Source organism: Podarcis filfolensis (assembly GCF_964270895.1).
Source record: "Podarcis filfolensis genome assembly, chromosome: 4".
NCBI lineage: Eukaryota > Metazoa > Chordata > Lepidosauria > Squamata > Lacertidae > Podarcis > Podarcis filfolensis.
In genome coordinates, this window is record NC_139607.1 from 26,619,846 (window position 1) to 26,638,284 (window position 18,439).

The window sequence follows — 18,439 nt, forward strand, 5'->3', positions numbered from 1 at the left end:
TGGAGTTACTGGGTGAAATTTCTCTGCTGTTTTGTCTCCCGACAACTCTTGAAACTTATTGTGAAGTCATCAAAGCAATGATCATGTGCATGTATACAGTCTCTGAGTATACTTAGTAAAATACCAGTACTGATTTAACAGCCTTTTAAAAGGTTTGTGCATATTAAATATTTCAAAACAAATGAACCATTCTTAATAGGAAGGGAGAAATCCAGCTTTTCCCTATATATCTGATTTTAATGACATTTCCCTCTTTCTCAATAATGACCACACCGCTCCAAATTAATACAGACATAGCGAGTTTTCATTTTTTCCAGTAGTTTTACCTCTGCCCAACCGCTAGTCACCTTAACACATGTCAGTAACTTGAAGGATTGGAAGGGAGGGGAGCACATGCAGAATAGAGCCTTACAGTGGTACCTCGGGTTACAAACGCTTCGGGTTACAAACACTTCAGGTTGCAGACTCCGCTATCCCGGAAGTAGTACCATGGGTTAAGAACTTTACCTCAGGATGAGAACAGAAATCATGCGCTGGCGACGCGGCGGCAGCAGGAGGCCCCATTAGCTAAAGTGGGTACCTCAGGTTAAAAACAGTTTCAGGTTAAGAATGGACCTCCGGAAAGTATTAAGTTCTTAAGCAGAGATACCACTGTATTGATATGCCCAGTAGCACCAAACTATAATGGGGAAGGATGCTTTTCCTCCTATTGTAAAAATCTCCAACTTTTCAATCAACAATATCACACAGATTCCCATCGTCAGCTCCCAAACTGAATAGTAGCTGGCCCCTTCTGGAGTTAAAGCTACTGCAGTGAAGTTCAGCATAGAATCTAGTTGATAGTGCAGTGGTTTTAACAATGTGAAAATTGCTGCTGCTGCTGCTCCGTGGTCCCTATGCTTCTGGGACAGACATCCCAATTAGTTAACAGATGTAAATTACCCAAAGGGGGAGGGAAACGATGATTCCATCAGGGAGTGGGATTTACATAAGCTCATCTCTGCTTCCAGTAAAATGCCTTGTGGAAGTTATATTTAAAAACCCATCCACATTTCACAATTTAACAAGTGGGATCTGCAACCAAAGGTTGCTTTAGACCCCCAGCTTTAACAGAAGTTCTCCTGTTCAAGGTTCAGCCTACCCACCAGCCAGCCTGCCTTTTCCAGGGGGAGCAGAGGAAGGCAAGCTAGGTGGGCAACTGGCTCTATCTGTTGTTGTTTAGTCGTTAGGTCGTGTCCGACTCCTCATGACCCCATGGACCAGAACATGCCAGCACTTCTGTCTTCCACTGCCTCCCGCAGTTTGGTCAAACTCATCTTCGTAGCTTCGAGAACACTGTCCAACCATTTCATCCTCTGTCGTCCCCTTCTCCTTGTGCCCTCAATCTTTCCCAACATCAGGGTCTTTTCCAGGGAGTCTTCTCTTCTCATGAGGTGGCCAAAGTATTGGAGCCTCAGTTTCACGATCTGTCCTTCCAGTGAGCACTCAGGGCTGATTTCCTTAAGAATGGATAGCTTTGATCTTCTTGCAGTCCATGGGACTCTCAAGAGTTTCCTCCAGCACCGTAATTCAAAAGCATCGATTTTTTGGCGATCAGCTTTCTTTATGGCTCTATCTAGTGTGCAACAATTCCTACTGCAGTGATGAACTCAGATGGTTGGGTAGAGGCAAGGAAGGATGATTGGGTGGAGATGTTAAGAGTGGGGAGTGCCAAGTGAAATGGGTGATGGGCCTGAGCAAGCAGGCAGTTCAAGTGGTCTGTTTTGCACCACCTTGAGCCTCTGGACCAGGCTGAAGGATAGCCGCCCACAGATCACATTCCAGTAATCAAATCTTGAGGTTACCAGTGCATGGATCACTGTGGCCAGAATATTCCTGTCCAAGGTCGTCTGTAATTGACATATCAGCTGTAGCTGGTAAAATTCTAGGAGATTTGTAGTGATTTCTTCATTGACTTCTAATGTACTAAGCTGTCTATGATAATTTAAGATCTAAGACTGTTTTTAGACTAGTAATGTTTGGCGAGTTTCGCTGCCCTGGAGCAATGTTCAGGTTCTGGTTCCTGTGAAATCTCACCTTTTGTAGCACTACACTGACTATAAATATAACTTGTTAAAGCATATTTTCTCTTGGAAGACCCAAGTCATCGACCATATTAAAACCTCTAAGGCTGGAAGGCTAACCGTTCCCTTGGATTGGCTTTTAAGGTATCAAACAATTTCAGATTTACTCTTGATCTCATTTTAACACCTTGAACAACTGGAGTTGCTTGCATCTGTTTTCATTGGCTGCTCTTCTGCATATTTTAATTTTAATGTAACTGTGCAATTCTTATTCATTCTGACACTGGCAATCTCTCATGAGAATATCTATTTGTGTACATTCTCTGTTTTAAAAATTGCTGTGAGGATTGAAATAGGTTTTTTGTGCCTAAAGGGTGATTGGAAGCAATGGGAACTGAAGTGCTCAAAGGTGTATTTTTGTACACGATGATCTATTATTAATTTGGGATCTAATTCAGCCAATTCCTGGTCAGTGCACCAATGTTAAATGGCTCTTCCATTCAGGGTTCAGATTTGGTAATTTGCAGCCCAAAGAGATGGAGAGAAATTCATAGATTAAACACTGTAACTGAAACAAATCAAGTGGTTTATTAGTGTCCAGTGTTTCAGTTTAAGGCTTATTGTTATCTGCATATTACTGTGAAATCTGGAAAGGATAGCAACATAACACAATGGAATTGGGAAATATAAGTTCCTATGGTTTAAAAATGGTGTAAGAATTGCATTACAGTTGAGTTGACAAAGCAATCACAATTTTCTGTTTCAATCCCATCCTAACTGAAGATTTGGCCTTCCTTCCTCCAGCCCATCTTGTTGAGAATTTCAAAGTTCCCTAGCATTTTGGAATAAAGTTCATAGTTAATCCATCCAGGGCTGTGAGCCAGGATCTTGTGGCCTTCAGCAGATGAAGCTGAGTTGAATAGAGAGCAAGGAAAAGAGAGAAGAAATAATCCTTTGAACACCCTTTATACTGATCAGGAACTGAGCCAGGAGGATGGAATTTCCCATCTTCTCCCCTAATTTAATTACTAATGTAGGTGAACTCACATAAAAGATAGACTGTGGTTTACCACAATCTATCTGGGGGGAATGTATAATTGCGACCCTTGCTTTTCCAGCACATTCTTTGAAACATTTCATCAATATTTATAATTCCTTATGCATTATCATGCTGCTGTTGTTGTTTTTTTCTCCTTGTCTGCTTTGGTATATTTCCAAAGGACTCATGCCAACCTATTTATGCTGATAAATACAGTGTTGTATTCAGGCTCATCATCAAAGCAATTTGCCAAAAAAGTGTCACAGAACTTGTCATCCATTTTGGTCCTTCATGGATGTTCTGCTACTTGTTGCAGATAATGGTTCTGCAGTACTTAGCAGGGTCCAGATTAATATCTATTGTTAAATTGCTGGGAGTTTGTAAACAGTTGCTTCAAGTCACTTGGAGATGTACCAGTCAGATCCACCACCTTCTGCCTGCTGGGGGCATATTTGACTACTTAGTTTTGAGTTTTGTACACCTGATTGAATATCTATACCTCATTTTGTATAGCATAGTTGACTGTGGTGCATCCTAATGTATTTTGGCGTGTTTCCTTCTGTGCTTTTAAAAAGCATGGCTTGGCTTGAACTTTGTAGTCAGGGAAGAGCCATGTTTGGCATTGACAAATGCATTTGAAGTTGTTGCCATCTGGTATTGTTTTCTGTAACCTTGGGGAGCTAAGACCTTGCTTTTCCCTTCCTTTTATTTGGGAATTTTCCATTACTATATTTCCCATTTCTAAAAAATGCAATTTTTGCTAAATGTGACATAATGAATTGCTACACCACCAACTTGGGTGATTTCAAAGCTGTTATTACAACTTTTAAGAGAGTGGGGTCATATGCTCTCCCTTGCTTGCTTTGTTTGTAAAATAGGGAAAGGAGTGAATTCAAACCGTAAATTTGTGTTGCCTAAACATGCTGAATTCAGATTCGAAACCATGTAAGACATTGGAAAATGTTTGATTAGAAATGTTCAATTACAGTCTCACTGGGACTGTAAAGGATTCTGCATTTGCATGTCATGCTAAACTATGGTTTGTTTTGATTTGTTTTGGATGTTTGTATGTGATGCCAATAAAAGGTTTAGCATTTACAAGAACGAACTGCAATAAGCCTTTTGCTCTCTGCCCTTTCTTCCTCTGGTAAGGCCATGATGAGATTGGAACAATAAGATTTTCTGTTAGTTTGCCATTACGTCTGAACCATAAGCTGTAGCTACTTTGAAAGCGGCTTTGTGAATAAGCTCACTTGTAACCCATGGTTTGAAGGTGCCTTGTTTCAGCAAACCATAGTTAAAATTACCCAAAAGTTTGCCCATGGTTAGAAATCGTGGCAAGCTTCTGTTAATGAAAAGCAGAAACAAAAGTTTCCCAACTTCTCCTTATGGGCTTGCTGGGGAACAAATGGGGAGAGGGAGCCCATGAGCTGAAGGCTCTCTATGGCTTCTCTTTTTAATACTAAACTGTGACTAAGTGTTTCATGCAAGCAGGACCAGAATGTGACCAAATGTTGCAGGTTTCCTTTTTCTGTTCTAGTTTGAGTCTTTGCCTGTAACATGTTACTTCTTCTCCTTGCCTCACGACTGCAGGCAAGCAACATATTTGATCCCCGATTCTATTTCGAAAATGTCTCACCTGTGAGGACCAGGCATCCTATTGGTAGTTGCAGATCTGTTGCAGTATATCTAATAGCAGTGAAAATGTTCTCTGGACACTCCCTTACACGTCAGGCAGTGCCCAAATGACTTCAGACTTAAGAAAGCAACCACATTGGATTTTAGCGGCTTGACTTTGACCTGGGGTGGGATTGGAGACACGTCTCATTTTCTGCATTATTATTTATTAGATTTATATGCCTCCCTTCATCCTGGAGATCACACGGCAGTTTACAACATAAAAAACCCAAGATACACAACATAATTGGGGGGGGGGGGATCTGTGCAGAATCTGACTGGAGTGGTTGTTGAATATTGACGTGGATATGTGTGACTGCACAGAACACAGTCGTACCTTGGTTTTTTAATTTAATTTGTTCCAACGGGGGTCCATTTTACTCCTGGAACAATTTGAAAACCAAGGCACGGCTTCTGATTGGCTGCAGGGGCGTTCTGCAGCCAATCGGAAGCCACACTGGACATTCAACTTCTGAAAATCGTTCGAAAACCGGAACAATTACAGTTTCAATCATTCAGGAGCTGAAACGTTCGAGTTCAAAGGCGTTCGGCTTCTGAGGTTCCACTGTATTCTATCATATCTAAGGACCAACAGGCTAACTTGGGGCGGGGGTCTCAGGGGGAATGCAATGGTGGTATGTGAGGGGGTACTACCATAACTACTGCCTGAGGTAGCTTCCTCTGTCTAATTATAGGACTAGTTCTGATGTGGTTCAGCTGCAAGCAATGTTATTAAGAGATGAAAGATCCCAACAACTTTACTGATGTTTCCTCTTACATAATTTATCGTTATTTGTGATTGAGCGTTTGAATTGACCAGATCGCCTGAGAATAATCGTGAAGAGACAAAACAAAATATTTCTTCACTTTGCTTATCAATTGATGAACGATAAGGCTACAGTGGTACCTCGGGTTACAGATGCTTCAGGTTACAGACGCTTCAGCTTACAGACTCAGCTAGTCCAGAAATAGTACCTCAGGTTAAGAACTTTGCTTCAGGATTAGAACAGAAATTGCGCGGCGGCGGCAGGAGGCCCCATTAGCTAAAGTGGTGCTTCAGGTTAAGAACAGTTTCAGGTTAAGAACGGACCTCGGGAACGAATTAAGTTCTTAATAATAATAATAATAATAATAATAATAATAATTTTATTATTTATACCCCGCCCATCTGGCTGAGTTTCCCCAGCCACTCTGGGCGGCTCCCAATCAAATGTTAAAAACAGTACAGCATTAAATATTAAAAACTTCCTTAAACAGGGCTGCTTTCAGATGTCTTTTAAAGATAGGATAGCTGCTTATTTCCTTCACATCTAAAGGGAGGGTGTTCCACAGGGCAGGCGCCACTACCGAGAAGGCCCTCTGTCTGGTTCCCTGTTACCTCACTTCTCGCAATGAGGGAACCGCCAGAAGGCCCTCGGCGCTGGATCTTCTTAACCCAAGGTACCACTGTATCTTTGGCTACTAGCTGTTATGGCTGTCTTCTTGTTCCACCGTTCCACGTAGCCAGGCATTGGGTGCATTTTGCACCTGGCTTTTGACCACTTCTGCCCAAGTGGAGATGCCTGGGTGCGAGGATGACGCCTGACATCTCCACCATCTGGGGATCATTGGTTCTAGTCTGTTTTCCCAAACTAATGCCCCACCCTGTAGAATTCTATCCGTTACATTTCATCTGCACAATCGGAATGAATTTCTGGAACCAAAAATGCTTTTTCTGTGCAGCCTGAGTGGGTGCAGGAATGTCCCCGGATCAAGTGACTTTTCTCCTGTAAGTTCCCAGAGCTCTTAATCCAGTTCAAGGTTGTCATATGAACTAGCCAGGTGTTTTAACTGATAACCAATCACAGTCAGTCCATCCTTTGAAAAAATAAGGCTTTAGAGTTGTCTTGCCCAAATATGGTAACTAGACATTCCATTTTGGCAGTTGCAACCTTGGTTTAAGGAGCCATTTGGCACCTAGCTTATATATTTGAGTTTCTAACACTGGAGGTAGTATATACCACATAATACCAATTGCTAGGAACTGCAGCTGGGAAGAGGGCTGTTGCAGTCAGATCCAGTGGGCATTTGGTTGGCCACTGTGAAAACAAGAATACTAGGGCTAGAATGTGCCTTTGGTCTGATCCTGCAGGGCTCACCTTACGTTTTTATGATTCATCTATGCACATTCTTTTTTCTTCTGATTCTTCTTTGAACTAGAGAAGAGGATTCGCGGGATATTGCTTATAAAGCTCTGCTGTCGATGCAGAGGCATATTATTTTAAAATGTGGTTTTGCCAAACAGAGGCAGTCCCAGCAGTCCTTGACCGTAAGCTAGCTGAATGAAAGTCACTTTGGCTTCTCCTTGTACAACTTGAATGAAAACCAGCTCCTTTAAACTATGTAGACATAATGTCTGGTTCTCACCTAATCAGAACTGCCATTTATTTTTAGACACCTTTCTCACCCAAAGCTTTTTTTGCTTCTGTTTGCTTTGCTTTCCTCTGAGGAAATGGCTTCTGTATCCTCCTCCTTTGTTATAGGATTCTCTGCTTAACTAATCAAGTTAAAACAAATGCAGGTTTCATTTGAAATTTTCCGACTGGGTTTTTAATTTTTTTTAAAAAATAGCTTTATCACTGTGTGCCCCTATTTTGAGACTTCTTTGGGGATGTAGACTGACACATTCAATCTTGATTCTCAACTGTGTGATGTGGTAGTGCTTTCTGTTGCATTTAATGATGTACAAAAGGCCATAGAAATTCAATGCTGGTTTGTTTTTTATGTTAAAAAGAAATAAACTTGACCTGCCTTTGTGCAGCTGAGATGTTTTGCTAACTTTGCAGAACGATTGTGTGGGAAAAGTCATATTTATTTTAAAGACTTTATGCCATTTTTCTAAATATCAAAGCAGCTTAAGGAATATAAGTAAGAAAGTAATGTATATACCATAAAACAAATACCAAAGACGTAAGTAGCATCAACTGAATCAACAAAACACCTAACAACTAGCTTTTCAGGCAAAAAAAGCACCTTGCTACCTTTTCTGAAAGCAAGTAAAAAGACTTTCACTTTACAATGGGAAAATCCTACATTCAGCTGTCTGCCAAATAGGGTATTAAAATGATGGTGTAAAACAAATTTACTGTGAAGGTGGTTTTCTCACCTAGAACAAAAAGTGAGTAATAATTGTTACATTCATGATGTTTTGCAGTGTGGCAGATTTTGTTCTTTTTTAAATCCTGTGATATTTAAGGAAGAAAATACAGCCTATTCTGAAATATACTTTGTATTTCTGGCTTGCTGTTTTAAGCGAACAAAGTATTTTGTTCTAATGCCTCCTTAATCAATAGTGGGAGGGAATATGCTTTAGGGGGAAAAAAGAGTTTTCACAATAGCAAATGTTCTGGAAGGTGTATAGTAGTCTTCAAAATGGTGGATATAACATTTAAAAAGAGTTTTCAATTCTGTTGCTTTGTAGTATTGAACTAACGGTTCTATAAAATCTCTTACGGAAAAGACACTTTTTAAATTTCACACTCTGTAACATGACATAGGTTAGTTTTCTATGGTTTACATTGAAGAAATGGCTTTGGAGGCCTGAAAGTGAAACATTGCCAGCTAGCACTTCTAAACTGATCCTTCTTATGCTTGTCTACTGAAGTGGCATGTGTGATTTACTTTTCATGCAAATCTTCAGTTTAGGACTAATCATAGATGACTAAACTAATTTTTACTTAGAACAAAAAGCATATTTGATTAAATTAAGTCAGCTAGAGCTGAACCAGGCATGCCAATTTTGCCTTGAAATTTTTGGTAGAAAAAACTGGGATTTCTCAAATCAAATATACAGTGGTACCTTGGGTTAAGTACTTAATTCGTTCCGGAGGTCTGTACTTAAACTGAAACTGTATTTAACCTGAAGCACCACTTTAGCTAATGGGGCCTCCTGCTGCTGCTGCGCCGCCAGAGCACAATTTCTGTTCTCATCCTGAAGCAAAGTTCTTAACCTGAAGCACTATTTCTGGGTTAGCGGAGTCTGTAACGTGAAGCGTATGTAACCCGAGGTACCACTGTATATCATTTGCATCTTCAGAAAAAAAGGCCTGCTTGTATGTAGCATGGTAATTTTAAATTGAAGGAGATGCCTGTTATTGAGTATATAAAAGAAAATCAATATGCACAGATCGTTCCATGTGAAAATCAATTGTCTGAAGAACTAGCCTTCCAAGTGGCATTTTATATACAGGCCAATTCAGAGAATTAGGAGAACAGGCTGCAGAGAGCTTTAGGCTCATGAAATGAACCACTCTTGTTCAAGCTTATTTTTATTTCATTTTAAAAAACCAATTATCTTCTCAAAAGAACATGAAAAGTGCATTTTAAATGGAATTGAGACTTTTATTGAAAGGGTAAAAAAAAAAAAAAGGCTTTTTCCTACTGTAGCTTGGTCCTTCAATATCCTTGTTGGTTTAAGTCTTAAACCGACTCTCCCCTTTGCACAGGGGACAGATAAGATCAGGTGCAGTTTGCTTAGCATTTCCAATTAACACAGTAGGATACTGCTGTCTTTCAAGCTGCTAATTGGCTTGGTGGTGGTTGGGCAGAGACTGAAAAAGAAATCCTGAGTGGATATATTTTTGAACAGTAGGAATCAGCAGCCAGAAAAATATTTATTTTTCCCCCCTTGATGTTGTCACACCATCTGTTTCCTTCAGATTTCTGAGCAGGCACAATCATTGTTGCGACAAATTTCTTTGCACCTCAGAACTCTTGAGTACATGAAATGAAATGTACGGCCAATTTGCATCATCACTATAGTTTAATGTTATGCTTTTTTCCAAAGCATGCCAGTAGGTCATCTTCTTGTGGAAACTAAAGTATTCTGTAATCTTGCATTTTGATTATCTGTGTTTTTAAGCTAACCACGTTTGTACCATAGAGATTAAAAAAAAAAAAAGTTCTCACTTCTCCTGCCTGTGTTCAGGAATCACCAGCAGGCCTAGGTTACACACACACACACACACACACACACACACACACACCGCCCCTGCCCATTGTATTTTGGGTTGCTTTCTTACAGTGCTGCACACAGCAGAGACTGGTTGGGGATGTCTTCACCTGATGCCCATTACCTGATTTGTTTTCCCATGCCAAGCTCCAGTTCACTGAATCTGTCACCACTGCATGTGCCATCATCTGCACATGCTCAGACCAGCTGCCTGAAATGTACACACCTCAGCTTAACTGCAGCTTCCATCCTCTAATAGGCTGGAAGCTGGTTTGAGGGGGAAGCACATCTAATAGGAGTATTTCTCAAGCAGCTACACGATATGTATGGATTGTGGCTAGCGTTTTGTGTACTCCACTCCAAACACCAGCAGTCAAAGTGAACTGAAGCCAGAGTAAATGGCATTGTGTACATAGCCCTAGTGTGAATCAATGTAGAAATCTGCTTTATACAACACTATTGACCCATCCACACCGTGGTCTAATCAGCAACAGATTGCCAGAGTGTCAGGCAGAGCTCTTCCCCAACTTTACCTGGAGATGCCAAAAACTGAACTTGAACCTGGCACCTAATAGGAAGTTGCTACTAACGTGGAAAGTACACTTACCTGCAAGGTTTTACAAATAGCAACACATCAGTTTGCAAGGGTTCCATATATGTGTTTGACTGTATCGCAAATATGTTGTGATAAGTAGTTCCTGAACTACTTGCCTCTTTGTGTTTCCAACACTGAGTGATCCTATGTGCAGTTTGTAGAGCCATCTGTACTCTTCTAGCCAGGAAAAACATGTTGTACATAGGGATCATGAAACTGAAAAATAAGTTATATCTCAGCCACAATGCATCTCATGTTAATAACCGGAACTAAACCTTGGTCCTTACTTGAATTATTTGTGTCAACTTGTTGTTTTGTAATTCAGTAAGATACTACTAACCAGATGTGCAAGGTTTGTTGGTTGGTTTATTATTTTGCTTTAATTTAGACAATAACAGGCCAATCACGGTGATTTGCTATTGTGAGTAAATTCTGTTTATATGTCATATTTATCTAACTTTTCATTTCGTTATACCATAATCTTCGTTTTTAAAGTGGGGGGGGGGAGAGGTAGAAGAGTCGAGCAACCAAGTTCAGTTAGCGAGAAACCATTTTAAAGATTTGTATTGGAATATTGGAAGTGTTTTCAAGCTGGACCACGATGGATATTTAAGAACAGCAGTAGGAACAAAGTGACTTTTTAAAAAAACTGCTTTTAACTACTTTCTGCGATAAGTCTTGTGTTGAGGAACACTTGCTTAATATTCTCTGACGAAGAGTGTTATTACATTCCAAAGAGCTTCATTTAGTTGACTTTGATTGTGTGTGGACCATACGATCCAAAAAATACCTTGGACTCTGTAAACCACAAAGAAACAGCTGAGTTGCTTCGTGCATTGTGGTTTTCCTGTTACTAATTGTGATGAAAAAGTTTCATACATATTACAAAGCGTGAGGATTGTGTTTCTCAAATTGTTAGTGTTCGCTCCTGAGTCCAGTGTGTTGTTGGACCTGCACATACTTCTCTGAAAATCACACTGCACAGTAGTTGCAAGGATCGGTGTGCTGTTGTGGGAAAATACGAGTTATCTGAACACACCCACAGTTAAATTAGCCAAGTGTCTCTCATAGAAAGGGGTTCTTGCCAAGTAAAGCAACATAATCAGTTTCCCGCCCCCCCTCTCTCTTCTGTATTAAATAAGATGAAGAGACAATGCAGAACTTCCTGGTATGGTTTAAGACAGCAGTGGTCTCCCTCCCTTCCTTCCCACTGTAATTTGTGTGTTATTTGAATTTCCTTGGGAAGTGTCCTCTTAGCTTTTTCCCTTTTGAATGCTTTGAGGAAAAAGCCATTCTGACTTTGAAGAGCTCAGCTGCAGCATATCTTCAGTTTCTTGGGGCTCCAGCAGCAGTTAAAAAGAGGACCTGTTACAGGAAAGGTGCATAATTTGTTTATAGCATCCTACTTAGCATTGCTATTTTATTCTGCCCTGTTGAAAGCAGTGGAACAGTGCAAACTTCAAGGAGAGGGAAGAGATAAACCTGATGGGGCAGATGTGGGAGCTGAAAGTTTAGCAATTTAAGCAATAGATTTCTGCCTGGCTGGCTGCTGACATGAATCTATGAAGAGAAACTCCATGTGCCCTTCTACAGTGGAAGCCTAAGACGTTGCTTGGTAATTGCAGAATACCCCTGGGCATTAAGAAGGAGGTTGCAAATATGTAAATAATGGTAGAGGCGATTTGGAAATGAAGGAAAACTCCCTAATATTGTGGGAGAGCTATGTGGCAAGGAGATGGACTATAAAACTGGTTATGACCTTTTCTAAAAATGATGGGTTCTGACTGAAAACACACCTGGATCCAAGAACAGAAGTTAGCTACTCAGAAATTTCTGTACAGTATTATTTCTCATGTAGATTTCTGGCTTTACATGACAGCTACCTAAGAGGAGAGGCAGTGAATGTGTTCCGTGCATCAATATATTAGTTACATTTTGTAAAATATATTTAGAAGTATACAGTGTAATTTAGGTTCATCAAGAAATTGTCGCTGCCATCAAAACCGGAGTGAATTATCTACAGTTAAATCCACCAAGTGTTTTATTGTTTTGTTTATTAATGAGAAGTGAAATACAAAGAGTTACCCTTCATCTCCAAATGCTAAAGTCCTGGACAACTTTTTAAAAATGCTACCTTTTTAAGTAGCACTGGAGTGAACATTAAAGGCTACAAGAAAAAGATATTGTGGGTTCTCTTTGCATGAAACATTTAAAAAAAGTTTCATGTGGCAATAGCACAATGTCGCAACGTGTATATGCAAGAGAAGGACAAGAAAATCCTTTCCGAATTCTGCGCAGAGTGAACCACGTCTTTCACAGTGTTTCTTCAGCAGTACAGCGGTCTCTGACAAAGAGGCATGGGCGAAATTACCCACGCCACGCCTATTCTGGTAAGATTTGATTTCAGAATAATCATTTGTAATCTTTTAACCAATGTTCCAGAGTATCGGTGTCTGACTCACATGCCAATTCTTGTATGTGCCAGACACTTCACTTTTACTACATTACTCTTTTATTTTCTTTTAAGAAGCTCTCAAAATACGGCAACACCTTCCTCAGTTTTAGTGCACTTGTAATAGCACAACCTTATTTAATGGTCCCAAGTGATGCTGACAAATAAAAAATATGTAGTTTTTAAACAAGTGAGTGTTCAGTATAATATATATTTTAGAGTTTGTAGGTATCGGATCAGGTTTTTCTAACCTTTTAATCCTAGTGATTGAAATGGCATTTCAATGGGCTTCAATGGATATCAAAATATTCCACCTATACGTTTAGTCACGGTATTATGAGCAATGAATGTCACCCTTTATGTAGCATGTAAACTATGCATTGTATAAATAATTCTTGTTTAGAAAGTAATTGTTTGTGACAATGTACATTTCACAGTCTGGAAAAAAGTACATGCAATTAACCCCACCCAACCTTTCTACAAATGTCAGATATTGTACGTGTCCTGCAATATAACAGGAGTGCTTTTTAGGTTTCATATTTGAGGTGTGTGTAAGTAAGTGTCCATCCAAATACACCTTAACTTGTGTTTAGTACTTAATTGCCTTAAAGGCTTACAATAATTGGTGTAGAGACAAAGCCACCAGGAGCATTTAATTTAGAGGCTGAATGGCAGAGATAAAAATCCATCATTTGCTTCCAGTTCTGAGTTGCAATCTTGTTTACAAAACCGGGTTCACAAGTGACCGTGATTTACATCTAGGACTACAATCTGGGTAGGGTTTTGTTCAAAATACTTGAACTGTCTTTGCTCAGTGACCTGCTTGGGGGTGTGGGGAGGAAATACACACATACATATTGGCCTGGTTTTGTCAGCTGACAAGGGTATGGTGGCTGTAAATAGACCTTGGACAAATTTCCAACCTAGGATTTGTTTTAATGAATTTGACTTTTTGCACCACTAATGAAATCACATTCTGCTATGAAAGACGAAGCCCTATTTTAATAGGCACTGCCTCATATGTTTAGCAGTAATTTTAGACCGTGAAAATCAGAATTATTATTTTTTTATTCAGTCAGGATCATCCCCACCCCCTCACTATTAATTTTATAATAGGCTTTTGAGAAGCACCTGTTGATCTTGCTCAGGAGTGAATTAAGTCAACCTCAATCTCAAGTATTGAATAGAGATTAACAGCTGCTCCTTTTAACCTCTGTTTTAGAGTAGGCCTGAGGTTCAGAGGCTGTTTCATGAGGTTGTGTAAGGTATCCAATTCAGTAGACTCCTTTTGTTGCTTTCAAGATAATGGCCTTATTTCACCTGTCTCTTGCAAATGCGTATTATTAGTCCCTGAGTGTGTTTAAATCTCACATGGCTGGACAGCAGGTACCTTGGAATAATAAAATATCTACTCAACAAATTTGGCTGTGGTTTTGGCTAAGGGCATAATAAAACACAGCCAAGTAATCTTGAAGGTGCATGTGATTCATTTCATACTAGTATTGGTGTGTCTGTCATTCTGTAATTTCTTACCAAAAAAAAATGGAGAATATAGTGCTTGCACATTTTGTCTCATATTTCAGGTTCTACAAATGCTAGAAACTTCCTTTCTATCAAAAAACAAAAGGTGGGAATCAGGAGTATGAGTCATTGGTGGGTGAGCTACCCCCACCCCCGTTGAACTCTTATGCATGTTTAACATTGTTTTGGCTGCATAACCACACTCAATGCCTGCAGGTTGGAAAAGGAAGGGATTCTTTTTCTTGCAATATATTTTAATGATAGTTCTTTCAGTTCTAGCGTTTTATACATCTTCCTCCATCATGAAAAAAAACAGTCGTTGCTGCATAATTACAGTTCAATAAAAGCAATTAATTTACATATTGTCATTATATTTTTCCAAAGGTTCAGAAAGACACTCACGTATTTCCTGAGTAATAAATATGGTTTGCCACCAGGTAACCTGCCTCACCCTTTGCAAACTCGGCAAATTACATTTGATAACTCTATTCACATTGGCAGCAAGTGCTCCCCTAGGACAAATGTGTTTCTATTGAAAACATATTTTCCTGTCTGTGTTAGAGTTTACACAAGATCACTGAGCTGCAATGTATTGACATTAGGCAGAAGCCCTTGTGATATTATTTTAGGTGCCTGCTGAAAAGGTTTTTGTGCTGGCAAATCTACCCAGACACATACTTTAGTTACCTATATTTGTTTTAAATAATAATAATAATAATAATAATAATAATAATAATAATAATAATTATTATTATTATTATTATTATTTATTATTTATACCCCGCCCATCTGGCTGGGCCTCCCCAGCCACTCTGGGCGGCTTCCATAAAAACCAAAAATACAGTAAAATATCACACGTTAAAAACTTCCCTGAACAGGGCTGCCTTAAGATGTCTTCTGAATGTCAGGTAGTTGTTTATCGCTTTGACATCTGCTGGAAGGGCGTTCCACAGGGCGGGCGCCACTACCGAGAAGGCCCTCTGCCTGGTTCCCTGTAGCTTTGCTTCTCGCAAGGAGGGAACCGCCAGAAGGCCCTCAGCGCTGGACCTCAGCGTCCGGGCAGAATGATGGGGGTGGAGACGCTCCTTCAGGTATACAAAGTGTTACTGATTCTTTAAATCTTTGTTTCAGTGATGTTAGTTCTATGTATATCTGTTTTTTAAATTGTTTTGTAGTTTGTAGCTGTATTTTATCTGCAAATTTGTTTGTGTACTGCCCGGAGAGCTATTTAAGTGGTTCATACATTTTCTAGATTAGGTAAAGCCAAAAATATCAGTATCTTGTACTATTTCAGATCTGAAGCCTGTCCTGAAGTTTTAAAGGCCTGGTTTGTAGTAACCCGGTTGTTAGGTACCTCTGCTTTATGTAAACATCCTGGGTGACTGTAGACAATTTTATAACTAAAGAGAAAATAGCAGACAACAACGATGGGTGGTGGTGATGGAATTGCATAGTAACTTTGTCCAACTTCTGATAATAAAAGGAACAAAGGTCATTCCACACACAAAAAGTAAAGCCAGATCAAATAAGCATGATCTGTTGGAAGAGGAAATATTTCGCTCCTTGTTAGATTGGGTGAAGATGCATTGTATTGCAATTTCAGTTAAAGAAATGGAAAGCTATAGTGTTTTTTTGAGTTGCAGCTCCTGGTTAGTTTCTATGGCTCAAGGTAAGTAAAAGAAATTTGATTTTGTAGTAGAATGTGAGGACTGAAGTGTTTATATCACTTAGACTTGCTTATATGGCAGGTAACAGGGCAGATACTTGTAGCTTCTGGCATTTGCGGAGGTGAATTTTTACCATACAATTTTCTGCCAATCCCACTCTTCTAATAATTTACAGAGGCTTCATTAATTTTGCCAGAGTACAAGACCAGAGGTTACAGGTGACTATTTTTAAAGGGGTTCCAGTCACCACAGGCCATGCTGGCGCAAACCTTAATTTGAGATGGCATTTTTGTGTGATTCAAGGAACTATTGTGCCCGCCAAGTATCTGTTTGGGGAGTATAAATCCATCTAAACCCCTTCACTCTGCAATTGGGTTCTTTATTAATTAGAAATAATGTTTTCATTCTTTGAAATATAGTTTGCAAGGGAGTACCACAGGCTTAGTCCATAAGCTTAATAATGCCATAATTGCTTTGCTGGGTTCTAGATAAGAGCCAAACACACCTCAATAATGAGTTGGGATGAGAATCTGTACTACTGACTTGGTATTGCTGCTTTTCACTCCTCTGCAAAGGAGCAGTTTCTATGTATCTTCTGGGAAGAAGCACAAGTCAAATTTGCTCTTGTGTGCATGCACTTTCATGTGTGTTCCTGCAACTTGCCTCTGTACCAGCTTGCTTAAAACAATTTAATGCAGTGTGCTGTGATGTCGGTTTTCTAGGAAATTTTCAATCTGTCCCAGGAAATTTTCTGATGCCCTAGAGCAGGGGTGCTGTAACTTCTGCCCATTGAGATGTTGTTGTCCTGCAATTCCCTTCGTCCCCAGTCACCATGTCCAGTGGTGAATGATGTAGTCGAGCAACACCTGATGAGCCACAGGTTCCCCACCCCTTACTTAGAGAGTGATGTAATTGAGCATGTTATTTTATTTGTATTTAGCAAACAAATCTATAAACTTTGAAACTTCCATGCTGCTTTCAACTACTGTCTCTATTTTTTTCAGTGCTCAGGAACACCCAACCCTATTTTGACTATACAGTGGTACCTTGCAAGACGAAATTAATGCGTTCTGCGAGTTTTTTCGTCTTGCGAATTTTTCATCTTGCGAAGCACGGATTCCCATAGGAATGCATTGAGGAAACAAACTTGCAAGACGTTTTCGTCTTGCGAAGCAAGCCCATAGGGAAATTCGTCTTGCGAAGCAACTCAAAAAACGAAAAACTCTTTCGTCTTGCGAGTTTTTCGTCTTGCGAGGCATTCGTATTGCGAGGTACCACTGTACCTTTACCTCTTACTGCATAGGGTGGTGCTGTTAAATAGAACTGCAATGTCCCTTTCTCACAAGGTTGGAAGTTACTGCTGCAATATTGCAGTATAGGGTGCGGCTGGGAGAAGGCTGCAAGCTGCTATGTCTTTTTGCTTGCGTCGAGCCTAGAGAGCACCAGACTGCACAATGCTGGTTTCTTGCTACATCAGTGGCAGCCAACATGGTGCCTTCCAGATGTTATGGACTACAACTACCATCAGCCCCTGCCAGCATGATGTAATTGTCAGGGGTAATAAGACCACAACATTTTAAGGACAGCATGTTTGCTATCCCTGCACCACATATTGATCACAGGAGTAAGGGGAACAAAATTAATTGGTCCTTGAATCTCTTTCAAGTAGCACAGCTACGTACAGTGGTACCTTGGGTTAAGTACTTAATTTGTTCCAGAGGTCCGTTCTTAACCTGAAGCACCACTTTAGCTAATGGGGCCTCCTGCTGCCACTGCTCCGCCGGACCACGATTTCTGTTCTCATCCTGAAGCAAAGTTCTTAACCCAAGGTACTATTTCTGGGTTAGCAGAGTCTATAACCTGAAGCGTCTGTAACCCAAGGTACCACTGTATAGGAATACAGTCATACCTCGGGTTGAAGTAGCTTCAGGTTAAGTTTTTTTGGGTTGCGCTCCACAGTGACCCAGAAGTAACAGAGCACGTTACTTCTGGTTTTCACCGCTCACGTATGTGCAGTCAAAATTACGTCACGCGCATGCGCGGAAGCGGCGAATCACGCACACGGGTTGCGTTCGCTTCAGGATGCGAACGGGGCTCCAGAACAGATCCTGTTCACATCCAGAGGTACCACTGTATTGGAAACTGGGTAGGATTATTAGTCCATATTGTCTGTTCTTTCTGGCAGCAGCTCTTTCAGTTCTAGGTCAGGGGTGTCACATTACAGTCTACCTTTGTCTTTAAAAAAGAAAGAAAGGAGCCAAGGTATTGAGCCTGGGACATTCTACATGCAAAGTGTGCTCTGTCACTGATTCCATCCCCCAGACTGTACCAAGCAAAGCCATGGAAGGGAAGAAAGAAAGGAATGCAGTTAAGATATGGGTGCAAATGGAAAAATGTCATGGAGGGAAGAAAGGAATAATGTTGGTTCCATGCCT

General features: G+C 40.2%; 1 protein-coding gene across 14 annotated transcripts in view; it reads left to right on the forward strand.

Annotated features, from left to right (window-relative positions):
• MCF2L (MCF.2 cell line derived transforming sequence like) overlaps window positions 1-18,439 on the forward strand; it is a 116,942-nt gene that overhangs the window by 27,500 nt on the left and 71,003 nt on the right. For 3 of the 14 annotated variants that reach the window (XM_083610479.1, XM_083610483.1, XM_083610470.1), the window contains exon 1: window positions 11,527-12,754. The exons of 10 other annotated variants lie outside the window; for them this stretch is intronic. In XM_083610479.1, the coding sequence (XP_083466605.1) occupies window positions 12,565-12,754 (190 nt within the window). In that variant the 5' untranslated portion in view covers window positions 11,527-12,564. Of the gene's footprint in view, window positions 1-11,526; window positions 12,755-18,439 lie in introns of those variants that run through there. One more of the 14 variants, XM_083610480.1, reaches the window with a different exon arrangement.